Source organism: Lutra lutra, chromosome 3, assembly GCF_902655055.1.
Source record: "Lutra lutra chromosome 3, mLutLut1.2, whole genome shotgun sequence".
In the NCBI taxonomy this organism is placed as follows: domain Eukaryota; kingdom Metazoa; phylum Chordata; class Mammalia; order Carnivora; family Mustelidae; genus Lutra; species Lutra lutra.
Window position 1 is genome coordinate 187,488,449 of NC_062280.1, and position 15,128 is coordinate 187,503,576.

Here is a 15,128-nt window from a genome sequence, read left to right on the forward strand (position 1 = left end):
TCCCAGCAGTTTAGAAGAGTGAGTAGTGGAAAGGGTTCATGGGAGAGGTGGGAAAAGTCCCACATGGGAGCTGCTCCCTCAGCTGGCACAGACTGTAGGGGAACAGAAGGGAGATGCTCTTGCACCGTTAGCAACAATAGGACTGGACAACACATATGATCCAGTGTCGTCAAGCTGGGCCCATAGACAAAGTAATAGTGTGAACCCCACAGTCACCCCGAATCTGTGTCCGGGTGTAATTTCCTAACTGTGGTGCAGAGATCAGAAGTTTAAGCAGAGAACAGCGGTCATGTGGTCCCACTGAGCTAAGGAGATGGAGTTTGGTGTTGCTGAAGCATCTGAAATATTTGGAGTAGAGCACCAAGGATGACGAAATCATGGGGAGCCTAGGGGCAGAAATATATGGAGATTCCCTGTGATTCCTAGGCCAAGGGCTGTGTTTACAGGGCGAGATCACTTGAGATTGACCAGCAAGAGGCCGTTAAGGCAGTGGAGAAAAACTAATTTTGGAGCAATGCTAAGGGAGGTTGCCATTCTGGCCCAGCCAGGGAAGAAAAATTTTACTAACCAACTAACTAGTAACTAATCTCACTGAGAGAGCAGAAAACTGTATCTTGGTAGTAAAGACCAAGCCCCAAAGTAAGGTCGGTCCTAAACATGCTTTGAAGTTTGGACAAGACCAGAGGAGAAACAGAATTTGGTATTTGGGGTCCTGCTGGATTAGAAGGGTGTGGAAAACATCTTGGGTTTTTCACAAATCTGTTCTTTAAAAAACTGTAAAACCAAGTCGACACAGTTTTAAAGCGATTAGCAGGTAACTGATGCGTCTACCAGAGAAAAGTCAACAGTCTTCAGAGGACAATGATAGAATCTAAAGTCTCCACAATGATGTATTGATAATGTCCTATACACAGTAAAAAAAAAAAAAAAAAATTAGACATGCAAAACAGAAAAATGTGTCTCACAGCCAAGAAAAGAAAAGCAATTAGAAATTAGCCTCTGAAGCACCTGGGTGGCTCAGTCATTTAAGCATCCAACTCTTGATTGTGGCTCAGGTCATGATCTCAAGGTCATGAGATCAAGCCCCGAGTTGGGCTCCGTGCTCTGCGTGGAGTCTGCTTGTCCCTCCCCTTATGCTCCTCCCTGCACTTGTGCTCTTGCTCTCTCTCTCTCTCAAATAAATAAATAAAAAATATTTTAAAAAATAAAAGGAAAAAGAAACTAGCCTCAAGGTCACGTTACATTGTTGCTATTGTTAGGTTAGCCAGCTGGTCTTTAAAAAACCACTGTGGTCAGTTATATAACATCTTTCTTTTTTTTTTTTTTTTAAAGATTTTATTTATTTATTTGACAGACAGAGATCACAAGTAGGCAGAGAGGCAGGCAGAGAGAGAGGAAGGGAAGCAGGCTCCTTGCTGAGCAGAGAGCCCGATGTGGGGCTCGATCCCAGGACCCCGGGATCATGACCTGAACCGAAGGCAGAGGCTTAACCCACTGAGCCACCCAGGCGCCCCTATAACATCTTTCCAAACATGTCCTGTCCTAATCCCAAGAACCTGCAAATATGCTAAATTACACAGAAAAAGGGACTTGGAGGATGTGATTCATTTATGGGTTTTGAGATGAGATTATCTTGACTTATCGGGACGGGGGGGTACAATGTAATTGCAAGGGTTACGATAAAAGCAATGCAGGAGAATCAGAGCCGGACAGAGGAGATAGACCGCTAGAAGCACAGGTCAGAGAGATTCCAAGATATTGTGCTGCTGACTTTGAAGATGGAAGGCGGGGCCGTGAACCAAGGAATGCAGGTGGCAGGCGTCTTGAATCTGGGAAACGTAAGGAAATGGCTTCCAGTCCAGAACCTCCAGAAGTAAGGCAGGACTTCTGACCTCTGACCGCTGAAAGAAAGTGATTCTGTGTTGTCTTAAGCCACTAAATTTGTCATAATCTGTTACAGCATCCAGAGGAAACTAATATGAACCAGAGGTTAGATTTAACAGACAAAGATGTTATAGGAGCTATTTATATATTTTTAAAGAGTTAAAGGAAAATTATGTATTTAGTGAAGGAGGGGAAACTTCAGAAGAGAAGTGGAATTCAATAGAAATTTTACAATTGAAAAGCAAAATCACTGAAATAAAAAAACCTCTCAGGGGAGCCCCTTTGAGTCCCTTCAAACGCAATTTCTGTCATTCAAGCAAAGATTAATGGACATGCAAGGAGACAAGATTACATGACCAATGAATATAAGTAAAATGGCAGGTAATGAAAGCAGACCCCATGGTTATATGATATTGTAGTAAACGGAAAAAGACTTTAAAATAACTGATTATTCAGTTCTAGGAAATATAAGGAAAGGGATAAAATAGATCAAATGAAAAAAAAAAGTCACAGAAGTGGTAGAATAAAGATAACCAAAAGTTCATTGCATAAATTAAAAAAAATATGGTATTTGAAATTAGGAATTCAATGAATGGGCTTCAGATTGTGTACAGTACAAGCCAGGATTAATGAAAGATAAATAGAAAATATTCAGACAGAAGCATGGAGAGGGAAATAGAATTGAAAGAAAACAGGTCAATGTGCATAGTAATTTATTTTCTTCCTAGGAACTCAACCACAGAAAGGGCTCTTCCACTTCAGGGATTTTTGTGTTGCTGGTCTTGTATCCTTTAATATGATCTGGACTCACTGTATAGTATCAGGTAGATCATATCAAACTGTGTTGCTGGGTAGAACTTAAGAATAAAATTAGAACAGGAAGAGACAGAAAGGAAGAACAGAAAATTAGAACAGCTTCAAGGGCTATATGGCCCCATAGCTACTAACGTCTTTTTCTATCTCTTCTCAGAGCTTTCTCAGGGAAAGTTAAACCGCCCTGCCCTGGTCCAAGAGGACAAGCAAAGGCACTAATGTAGGTTTCGAGAAGCACCGCAGCGGTAAGGCAAGCTCTTTCTTCAAGGGTACAGTCTGACTCTGTGGATCACAGGCATGGCTGCCAACCCTGCGGAGTTGAAGAATAAAAATTTGGCTGCTGCAGAAAGGAAACGCTGCCAACACTTACACTCCCATGAAGGGAGCACTGTGGGGGCACCTCACCTATCTCTTTTCGTCACTTACTTGTGCCTTCCCAAAGGAGGAGGCGGAGCTAAGTCTGATTGATGGGTCTGTCTGCACTCAGAGCAGTCAGATAAAGGACAGTTGATGTGTCAAATTTCTTTATAGAAAAGCCGTAATGGACAAAAGTAGAAGAGTGTTAGAATTTTAAAAGTCACCATTGTGAAAGCCCTCGTGGGTCCGGACAAGAATGAGCAATGACTGATAACCTATGAAGGACAAAGGAGGTTGGAGATCTTTTTTTTTTTTTAAGATTTTATTTATTTATTTGAGAGAAAGAGAGAGACCATGAGAGGGGAGAGGTCAGAGAGAGCAGCAGACTCCCCGCTGAGCAGGGAGGCTGATGTGGGACTCGATCCTGGGACTCCAGAATCATGACCTGAGCGGAAGGCAGTTGCTTAACCAACTGAGCCACCCAAGTACCCCGAGGTTGGAGATCCGGGTATGAGACAAGTTTCAGGCTGATAGTTCTGAAACCCTGGCTCTATGGAGGGAGTCAGACACTGCAGCTCCTGAGGCCGAGTACTGTTTTGGTGGAAAGAAAGCAAAGGAGGAAGGAGAGGAAGGAGGGAAAGAAGGTGGGAGAAAAGACTCTGCATCTAATCTAACCTCCAACTCCACCTTCTAATTTCCACCAAATACAAGGCATGGAGAGACATGACAAACAGCAAAGTGGAATTAAGACAGGCAAGCCCACAATCAGGAAAATTCCACAGGATGAATGATGTGATTTCTTCCATTACTAGATGACCATAAATAAAGGAAAGGGGAACACTAATAGGTTAACAGAAATTTAATAGACCTCTCAACCACGTGTAGTACATGGGCCTTGTTTAGGTTCTAATTTGAAAAAGAAAAAAAAAACTGTAAAAAGACATATTTGAGGTAACTAATAGAAAGAAAATAAGGATTAGAAGTTGGATACTATTAAGGAATCATTTTTTTGGTTTTGTGTTGGCTTTCTGTGTGTTTTTTTTTAAAGATTTTATTTATTTATTTGACAGACAGAGATTACAAGTAGGCAGAGAGGCAGGCAGAGAGAGGAGGAAGCAGGCTCCCCACTGAGCAGAGAGCACGATGGACCCCCAGGACCCTGGGATCATGATCTGAGCCGAAGGCAGAGGCTTTAACCCACTGAGCCACCCAGGCACCCTGGCTTTCTGATTTTTGAAAGGGATCAATGTTGAAGAATTTATAGGTAAAACTACTCTGTTCTATGGGACTTGCTTTTAAATATTCTAGCAAAAAAAAAAAAAACATGGAAAGGGATAGGTGAGACAAGGAAAGGATGTTAATTACTGGTGAAATTCAGTCATGGATATGCAGGGTCATTTTGGTACTTTTAAAAAAAATTCTGTGACCGTTTAAATTTCCATGATATACTGAGAAAAACAAAGTAGAGGGATTACTGTGCACCCAAAATGTGGAACATGTTTTTCCGAATTCCCTGGCCTCAGGTGCAATGGACTTAACTTGAAGTTGGAGTCTTTACAGTGGTGAACAGCCCCGCAGCTCCTTCTCTGGCAGAGAGTCAGGACTCTGCGCTTCTGTCCTCATAGTTTCTTGGCCTACTACTACCAGGCAAGGCCATTTGGGTCCCATTCTAGTCTCAGAAGTATCATCAATCTCTTTTTTGGCTTCTGTTCCAAACACAATTAGCCCAGAACTCTTTACTTTGGAAAATAAATCTGACCCTTCGAATCCAATTTAGCTGGGGTCTTTGTGATGATAGTCTATGGGCAGAACCCCGGAAGGCAGACAGACATCTGTGCCTGACCCTGATCTGCAGAGAGCAGGTCAGGTACAAGAGAATGACAGCACAGCTGAATGAGGGAAGGTATTTTTGAGGATAAAGGAAAGTAATGCATGTTCCCAAACTAAGATCGGTTATTCAGAGCAATAGAAAGGTTAAAAATTTGAGAAAGTGGGATTAACTGTCAGAGCAAGGTCCCTATGAAAGTAGAAGGATGAAAGATGGAGCAGAAGAATTCGTATCAGAAAGAGAACCGATTTATTGTTCTGAACATGGGTGGGAAGAAGGAAAAGGAAAAAGAGATTCTATAGAGACAATTGAGATCGACATAAGGGAGGTTGAGGTGCTTTCTTCTGGTCGGCAAAATCTTTGAAATAAGAAGAGAGAGACAGAGGGAAAGGGAAGGGTTTTGTATCTAGGGTTGGAACAACATTTTGGAACAACAGCAACTGTGGTATAAAGGCTGACTTGGCCACACTTCAGTGAGGGCCCTGGAGCTGGGCTCAACATTTGAGAGACAGGAGAGAAGAGCTACCCAGCCTCCAGCTTTCCAGTGGACCTCAGGAGGCTGCCCCTGCTGACTGTGCAGTCAGTCTACGTGAGCTAGTCAAGCCCTCCAGTCAAACAGCTCATGCCCTGTGCTATAGAAAGACCCAGAGAGGATGGCTCAGAAGGTGGATGGCAGAGATGGCACCATCATCCAGAAACGTCCATGTGTGGAGCCACTGGCTTCCCTCTTTCCTCCCCCTGTATGCTTGACACAGGTTCCTGGTAGACATCCTCCCTTAGGTCTAATGTTCTAGAAGCACCTGAAAGTCACAAAGCATTCCCATGATACTCGTTCTTCTGTTTCAACCAACTATTCCAAACTTATTCTAAAACTGACTCTTAAAATTATTTTTATTCCCTAAACACAGAGAACATAAACTTCCTGTAAATAGAGGGGCGGTAAAGCTGCGTTTTCAGGGAAAAATGTTACCAGTTTATTCAGTGATTTTAAATTAATTTATTAATTGTATCAACACATTGACTAAGGTTTTAAATATCCAGACTATGCATTTTCTCAAATATTTACACTCCGTGATAATTAGGCACACACATAACTCAAAAATAGCTTTAGCTGTTACATAAATAGATAACATATTTTCAAGAGAGTCAGAAAAGAGAAAGGTATCTAAAGAGAATTGGTATTTCCTGAGATAGTTTTCCACAGAAATCAAAACACTGTTAAGTTTTACTTAATACCTAATATACACATGATATTTAAAAGTACTTCTGTTCCCCCCCAAAAGAGGCCCGTCCTTCCCTTCCCCAGGATGTGTTGATAATTACTAATACCACTTAATAATTTTTCTCAATTCAGTAACAACTTCTAAAATTATCTACAATAATAAAGACATAATGCCCCCAATAGCTCAAAGGTACGTCAGCCATCTGCACTGACATCTTTGAATTGTCTCAAGTGTACTGTACCGGTTGGCTTGAATCTACAAAACTGATGAAAGCCTAGTGAGAAACACAGTTTAATGATCTCAAAGCAAAGTTTGAAGGAAAAAAAAAAGTCTTAAAGATATGAAATGAAAACAAAGAGAATACTGAGAAAGAGACAAATAATGTCTTGGATAGTCTAAAGGTTCAACAGAGACAGCTCGAGTATGAAGGAGCAGGAAACCAAGAGTAAGAAGAGTGTCCTTGTTTTTGCCTCAACTGGGACAAATGTGTGAAGTCTTAATTTAATAAAACTACTGAGACTAGTGGTCTTATTTATGCATAGTAAGTTGGCGAGACTAGATGTTTCTCAAGATGTCTCGGAGTTCCAGTAGTTTTGATTCCCCATGTGAATCCTCTACTGATAGGTGTGTATCCCATTCATACATTGACCCTAGGGAAGAGCTCAATAAAGGGGCAGCAGAGAGTTCCTGGTAGATCTGTGCTGGCTTTAACACAGAATTACCCAAATATATAATATTTACAGAGAGCCATTGAAGGAGATAATCTGGGCTTCTTAGAAGTTCAAGTCTCAGCAGGCTCTTCTTCTTGATTGACTACATGAAGCACATCAAGGGTTGTTTGAGTAACTGGGTTTTTTCGCTTGCTCCAGATCCCTGCTGGCATCGCATCTCACCATCGAGCAGATGGCCTGCTGAAAGTTGTCACTGACCACCACATACAGTAGCAGGTTACCAAAGGTGTTCAGGGCAGCCAAGGGTCTAAAAACAATGTAAGCTTTATGGATCTGGTTCTCGGCAGAGCAGCTGATCGAAAGCAGGCGAGATTCGATCCGGATGATCCTCAAGATGTGGAAGGGTAAAAAACATACATAAAATACAAGGAGTAGCAGAATGGCTAGCCTCCTAGCTTTCTGCTTCAGGCAGCTGTGATTGTGAGGTCCTTGCGTGAGGGTGTAGATAATCATCGTATAGCAAAGTGTCACTATGACCAGGGGAAGGCAGAAAGTCGTAACCGTCAAAATTAGATTGTACCACTTGATGGTGGGGAGGTCGTCTGAGCTGGTGAGGTCAAGGCAGGTGGAGCCGTTGGTCCCGGTGGTTGAGGTGATCAGGAAGGTCATGGGAATGATGGCCACTAGGGAAATGATCCACACCACGGCGCAGGCCACCACGGCCCATCGCGTTCTGTGAACAGAAAAGCAGCTCAGCGGGTGAAGGATCACAAGATACCGGAAGACACTAAAGCAGGTGAGGAAGAGGATGCTGCTGTACAGGTTGAAATGGAAGCCGAAGCGGATAAACTTGCACATGACGTCCCCGAAGACCCAGTTCTCGCCGCTGGCGTAGTAGTGAATCAGGAAAGGGAAGCTGCTCAAATAGAGCAGGTCTGTGCAGGCCAGGTTCAGCAGGATGACGGTGCTGCCTTTCCAGGGCCGCATTCTGAAGATGTAAGTAGAAATTGCCACTGCATTCCCTGGAAAGCCCACCAGGAAGATGATGCTATAAATAACAGGGAGGTAGTGCCTCTTGAGCGGGATTTTTTCAACGGTGCAATTTCCGAATGGCGCTCCATCATTGGGGAAGTCAGAAGCATTTGCGAAATTGTCTGGTGGCTCATTCATGGCTGTCCCCTTTCATCTTGCAGGGAAATGGGAGCTGGGTTTGGCAATTCAAATCAGCTTCAATTTAACTCGCTGATAAAGGAAAACAGAAAACATTAATGATGGGGTAATGAAAACAATGATCTTCTTTTAAATGAAAATTGTTCCAAGATCCTGAATTTGCCACTTCTTTCTTTTTAATCTCAAAGAGACCCTGAGGAGAAAAGATTGAATTTCTAAGAAAACTATTGTGAGGCAAGACATTTAATAATAATATAGAAGTTAAATTACTCCCAGAATTAAAATGAAGGATTGGAAAAAACAAAGGCGCTTCGCCGTGGAAAACAGTTTGGCAAGGTTGCTGTTCGGGGAAGCCATAGGGTGTCACTATCAGAGACTTCGCCACAAGACCCACCATTAATCAAGCGTGAAGCACTTCACTATCCTGTTACCTTTAAACTTCACAAGATGCTGAGAAGTGTTTCTTATTATCTCTATCTTACAGAAGAAACGGAGACTGAGAGATGTTTGCCACCTGTCCCTGGTACGGCATCTAGGGGCAAAGCCGGGGTTCGAACCTGTGTTAGTCTGATTTAGAAGCCATCTTCTATTCTGCCTTACCTCCCTGTGCTGCCTCTCCATCCAGACTCCCCCAAATACGTGATGGGATGTGAAATGGGAAGGCATGAGAAGACGGAACTGGCCATTTTCTAAACGTAGATTTCATGCCTTTCACCATCATGGTGTATGGTAGATTTCATTTTCAAAGGTCAGCTCTGCCAACCTATTTTACTAGCTAACATAATTTGTTCACAGGAGGGCGTGTGTGTTTGCCGGGGGAGGAAGAGCAGCAGATTCATGCAGGGTTGGGAGCTCTGGGTTCTGTCACCAGCCGGCCTGACTTTGATTCCCCGTTTAGCCGCTGAGAACTTCTGCGTCCCTAAGCACTTTGTTGAAGCCCTCCTGGGCTGGGAGCAGTGAGATTTTCACATCCTTCTTCTTCCTTATCAGTGTTTTCTAAAATTTTGTCAGTGAATTTCTGCAATGAGAAAAGCATGAAGATTATTTAAAAGAAGAATTACTTACAATTAGCTTTTTATTCAGATGTAAATAGATGTTGGTAAAATGCATCCACTTACACATTTATGGAGTGCCCACTGTGTATTAATTAGGCACTCCGCCAGCTCTTAGAGATACAAAATGAATAACACACACAGATGTACAAGCCGTTATCGCAGTCTACTGAGGGAGATGGACACGGACATAATTTTAACGAAATATAACACTACCACATGGAGTTCTCAATATATTTTTTTGAAAAGCAAGAAAAACACTTGGAACACTACTGGGTGCATGATAAGTGCTCAATAAATGTTGGGTAGTTGTTAATCACGAAGTCCTTTGATAGAGAAATGGCACGAAGCTACCAAGATCACGAACAAGGATGGGAATAGCTACCTGGAGAATGGGGGAGGACAGTAAAGGAAGGTCGTTAGGAAGGAACATTTAAGCTGAAGGTAGCAATAGGAAGGGTAAGGCATTCCCTTTACCAGGCAAAGGGAACAGCATCTGCAAAGCCACTGACATATGAAGACTTCGGAAGGCTCAGGGGAGCTCTGAGTGGCTCAGCATGACTGCTACATTAGGGAGCAGTGGGAGATGAGGCTGAAAAGAAAAAGCAGCTGATAATGAAAATCACAGCACCTCCTGCGGACGAAGCTCTATTACTCTAAGTGTCTTGCATGTATACATTCACTCCATCCTCACCGCAACCTGGCGAGGTAGTTCTGTGATCAAGTCCCTTTTACAGAAGAAATGGAGGCACTAAGAAGCAGTGATTTGCCCAAGGTCACCCTACTAGTTAGGACGGCGGAACCCAAATACAGACCAGGGCAGCTGGGCTGCCTCTCACAGTGCAGAGGCAAGAATCAAAGTAAGTGCCCTAAAATAGCAAGGCTGAATTAGACTTCATCGCAGAAGGGCTAAGTAAATCAAACATGCTAAATTGTGTGATGCAGGGCTGGATTGCCAATGGCAGTGGTACTCACTCAGCTCTCTGGGTTGGGAGAGTTAAACGGGTTAATGTATTAATATACATAGAGTGCACTGAAGGATGCCTAACACGTACGAATTGCTGTATCACTGTCTACCATCATCATTACTATTACCTGGTACCAAAATCTACACGTTCACACTTTCCATCAGTGTAGTAAAGAGGTATATTTCACACTGGCCCAATTTCACTAATCTGAATCGGTAGAATCTTGCCCTGTTCATTGGCCTTGAATATATTCTCCAGCTCGCACTCAGGGTGCAGATCAAGGCGCCTTTAAACATTTATGACTTCTATTCCTTATGAATTGGGGAAAGACTAGCCTAGGGATATGAAACCTGCCACTGAGCAGCCACTAGGATCCTCCGGGAAGAGAGGCCAGTGCTCACTGGGTTGTGTATTACAGACGGAAAGCAAATGTTTCCCTCCCTGTCAAGTTAATTTACTCTCACTATTCCTAGAACTATTACCTACACAGTCTTGGAAGTGATAGGACTCAGGGACTTCAAACCAGCAGGTTAGAGAACTGACCCAGGGAACTGCAGCAGAGAGTTTTTCCTTGGCCAGATTCTTTAAACGGGGTCATGGGGAGGTATTTAAGCCTGAAAGCAAGGGGTCATGGTCCCAGAGTCCCTGAGATCGCACTTCCAGAAGTCACTTCTTAGTAAGTCCTGATTCAAGGCCACACTGCTTGTCTGTCAACTCCCTAAAGCAGAAAGATGGAATCACCTCCTACTCCAAGGGCCGACTTGGAGAAAGTGCTCAGTATATATTTGCTTAAAAAAAAAAAAAAAAAAAGAAAGAAAGAAGAAGAACCATGAGCAACATTAGCAAAATTTTATCTTGAACCGAAGGGTTAATGAATGGCAAATACTGTTTTTTAAAAAGTTTGCTTCTCTCACCACCTTTAAAACAAGAAACACAATTATAATTTCTGTCATTGCCAAATAACCCCCCCCAGCCCAGGTAAGGGGCCATTTTAAATAATAATCTTATCAGGAAAAGACAGTTTGAAGGTAGAAACAACAACCTTACTGTTTTGAAAAACAACAGTTCAATTGGGGATTTAATGAAGGCTGACTGACCAGGTGTAAAGGAGGAGGGGTTGGCTGAGAAATTTAACCCCTCTTCCGTAAACCTCAGCAAAAGAATGGTTTGAGTTTAGAATATATGGGTCAAGTCTAGAACAAGGGACCGAACTGGTCAGGGATGGGAACGAAGTAGAATGAGGGGGGTTTTTAGAGTCGTGTGCAATTCACTGCCTCCACCCAGATGTCCACAAACGACACCTTTACATTCAAAAGACAGTAAAGAAAAATGTGATGTGTTCCCTACTTTTTACCACAACAGTGGATCTCAAATGTAGGGAGATTACAGACCACCTAGAACTAATGGACTCTTTGTAAACTGGCAGTAATGATCTATTAAGTTTCAACGTAACCGGATACAGATATTTGAACTAAACTAGATAACACCCAGATAAAAGCAAGCACCGGTGATGTGGGATATTTTTATAAAGAAAAAAAAAACCACATAATTTTGGCTCTATTTTTTTCTCTGAAATTGGGAAGAGATGATTATTTGAGATTGGTTGCAGGACATTAGTGTTTTACAAACACATGGCGCGAGGACGACTAACTTGAATGCCAACTTGCTCCTGAACCTCGAAGAGTGGGATACCAAGCTTCTCCGGATTCTTCTAGGTTTTTTTCTTTTTTCCTAGGATTTTCCTAGGGGGTCTGTTACTTTTGTAGTAAGCTCCTAACCCAACTTTCCAGACCCCACCCTGTCAGAGTTCTCTTCCTCCTGACACACAATCTAGGTTTTTCTGGTGCTATTCCAAGGCTGAGTTAACATTCATTCTTTCCTCGTCTCAAGCGGCCAGTGGAGCAGGGACGTATAAACGTGTAGCCCAGCACCTCTCACATTCCTTCAGAGTCCTTGGAAACTGCAGCGGGGGCTGCTTTTGGTCACCAAGAAGAACCGTAGATACACATTCCATTCGCAAAGATCCATGTTCGTTTCCTCCTCTACGTATCTGATTTGATTTCAGACTAGTAGAAAACAGACCAATTCCTTAATCCAGGCAAATTCGAAAGGTGCATTATTGCTGTCCTTCCAGAATTTGAAGGAACCCCTCTCCCTAACCCTTTGCTCAAACCCAGCTTTCAAATAAGAATCTGCCACTCAGTCACCCTAAAGACTGTTAGTACTTGCCATGTTGATGGGGCCCAGAGCTATGACATTAGCTATTTGATCTTTAAATAAAGCCTGTGGAAGCTCTCCTGGGAAAAAAATCCATATACGGGCACACAGAAATTTTACATACCGTTTGGAGGTTTAGAGTCAGTCCCAAGTGTGTTCATTAAATCCACAGTGACAAAAAAAGACCAAAAAAAAAGGGGGAGGGGGAGAAAGGCATATCAGGGGGTGGGTGGGTAGGTTTACTTCCTTCACTTGTTGGGGAGACTGTGGGGCAGTGTCTTTGGACTTTTGCTAACACCAGCAAGATGCAGTAAGAGCTAAGAAATTACCGGGAAGTCAGACTGTCAGAGAAGAATGCTCTCTGTCCCCGAATACTCCCCCCCCCCCACCCGCACCCCCATCCCCAGCCCAAAGACACCCATGCTTGGTCCTGAAAAAGGCACAAGAAAGGTTTGACAGTCCGGAACTTTTTCAGGCCTCTCTGAGATACACCTCTGGCCATCTTAAGCTTCCCTTTTCTCTGCGGTGATGCGGGGTACCCCTGCTGCCTCCCAGAGAAGTCAGGGGCCCCTGCTCTGTCCGCGCCCCAATCCTGCCGCACAGACGTGCCAGGGGCTCTGTTCCCCCGGCTCAGGGCGCCCCGCGTCCGTCCCGGATCAGCGCAGGACCCCCGCACCCGTCTCCCGCCCGCCCGCCGGCAGCTCCCGGATCCGACCTCCGCTCACCTGGCACCCAGCGCGCGACCCCCGTGTGCCCCGCGTGGCCGTCGGAGCGCGCCTGCGCCCTGGCGGCGGGACAGTCAGAGCCCCCGCGGCGCGCACCGCCCCAGCTCTTCCCACGCCCCTGAGCCCCGGGGCAGGTGCGTGCTCCAGGCCCGCCCCAGCAGACAGCCAGCAGCATCCTCCCTTGCCCTGGGTGGATGCGGACGAGGGACAACAGCTTCCACACCTGGGGAGCTCAGGACATGCACCATGCCGGCTGGTCGCCAGCCTGCACAAAGTATCAGCAGAGGTGGTCTCTTGGCCCAGGAGGTTTGGGGTCCCTGCTGCCTGGCAGCAGAACCGCCAGCACCATCGCCTGCTTGCCCACAGTTCAGGGCCTTTTATCTAGCTTGGAATGGAAGCAACTTCAATCTGACCCTCTAAATTAAAGACTTCCACTGAAGTGTCTTTTCACTGTATCCAATTACAGGCCTGTCCTCCAGCACTCTGCAAAGTCGTTTCGAAATAGTTTGTGACTGTAAGAAGAGCATTTGTCCGGATCTCCAGATCAAGGTCGAAGCCCTCTTGCCATAGGATTGGGAATAGCCTCTTCCCTTCTCTGAAACTCAGCTCCATCATCCAAGATAACAGGGCTCTGAGTCATTGGACTCTACGGTCCCTTCCAGCATTAAAGATGAGTTTTCTGTATTGCGAACAGAGATGAGCGGAGAAAATCCCTTCTACGCTCTGCTGTGAAAGAGCATTGAATGTCCATCCGCACTTCCATGTTGGTGGGCAGTAGTGTGACCAGTCCCTCCTGTGGGCATGCAAGCCTGTTTGAGCAAGAATGGCAAACCAGGCATTCTGGAGCCCAAGTGAGAAGACTCCGGTCCAGCTGATGGTTGGAACTGCACTACAGTAGGTTTTTTAAATTTATGCTTGTCATTATGGTGCAGCCACTCTGGAAAACAGTATGGAGGTTCCTCAAAATGTTGAAAATAGAGCTACCCTATGACCCAGGAATCACACTACTGGGTATTTACCCTAAAGATACAAATGTAGTGATCCAAAGGGGCACATGCACCCGATTGTTTATAGCAGCAATGTCTACAATAGCCAAACTATGGAAAGAACCTAGATGTCCATCAACAGATGAATGGATAAAGAAGATGTGGTATATATACACAATGGAATACTATGCAGCCATCAAAAGAAATGAAATCTTGCCATTTGCGACAACGTAGATGGAACTAGAGGGTTTTATGTTGAACAAAATAAGTCAATCAGAGGAAGACAATCATCATATGATCTCCCTGATATGAGGAATTTGAGAGGCAGGGTGGGGAGTTTGGAGTGTAGGGAAGGAAAAAATGAAACAAGATGGAATTGGGAGGGAGACAAACCATAAGAGACTCTTAATCTCACAAAACAAACTGAGAGTTGCTGGGGGTGGATATGGAGAGGGTGTTTGGGTTATGGACACTGGGAGGGAATGTGCTATGATGAGTGCTGTGAAATGTGTTAGCCTGACGATTCACAGACCTGTACCCCTGGGGCGAATAATACATTATATGTTACTAAAAATAATTAATAAAAATTTATGCTTATCATTATTATTATTTGAGTCCCAGTCTTTCTAGGGAAATACCTTGCATTAGGAGAAAAATTATTCTCCAGTTTTACTGTTTTAAATCACTTCCTCAATCCCTCTGGAACTATAATAGCCCTATTTTTTGCCAATCTCCCCACACATTCATTTATCAGACATTTGCTGTTTGATTACCCTGTATCAGGCACTGAGGAGATAAGGAGGAATAAGATATGATCTCTAACTTCTAGGAACTCATGTCCTCGAAAAAAATAAACAATTAACGTAAAAGGTGATTAGTGCTGACACTGGTAAATTAGGGTGCTAGAAGGTGCATAATCCAGGTATAAGAGAAAGAGAGATCAGAAAAAGCTTCCTGGAATAAAAAGACATTTTAACATTTTTCCATGATGAGCAGGATTTCTAGGTAAAGAGGAAATGACTGAAAGAAATTATTTAAGAGTAAGTGTTAAGCCCTAAAATCTTAAATGTGCAATGAACATTTTAAAATATCCAGTTCTGGGGGAGCCTGGGTGGTTCAGTAATTAAGCATCTGCCTTCGGCTCAGGTCATGACCCTGGGGTCCTGGGATGGAGCCCTTCATCGGGCTTCCTGCTTAGCAAGAAACCTGCTTCTCCCTCTCCCACTCCCCCTGC

General features: G+C 43.9%; 1 protein-coding gene across 2 annotated transcripts; it reads right to left on the reverse strand.

Moving 5' to 3' along the window:
* Window positions 1-5,862: 5,862 nt before the first annotated feature.
* On the reverse strand, window positions 5,863-12,991 carry OXGR1 (oxoglutarate receptor 1). Of its 2 annotated transcripts, none has more exons than XM_047721738.1 (3): window positions 12,909-12,991; window positions 8,828-8,964; window positions 5,863-8,018 (listed from the first exon to the last, which is right to left on the reverse strand). In XM_047721738.1, the coding sequence occupies exon 3, from the start codon at window positions 7,944-7,946 to the stop codon at window positions 6,933-6,935; it is 1,014 nt and encodes a 337-aa protein (XP_047577694.1). In that variant the 5' UTR covers window positions 7,947-8,018; window positions 8,828-8,964; window positions 12,909-12,991; the 3' UTR covers window positions 5,863-6,932. The 2 variants fall into 2 exon arrangements, with proteins under 2 accessions (XP_047577694.1, XP_047577695.1); XM_047721739.1 differs by having other exon boundaries at window positions 8,740-8,964.
* Between the last annotated feature and the right edge of the window lie 2,137 nt (window positions 12,992-15,128).

Bases quoted from the DNA above. Each gene is read 5' to 3' on its own strand.
- OXGR1 (XM_047721738.1), bottom strand. From the start codon at position 7,946: ATGAATGAGCCACCAGACAATTTCGCAAATGCTTCTGACTTCCCCAAT.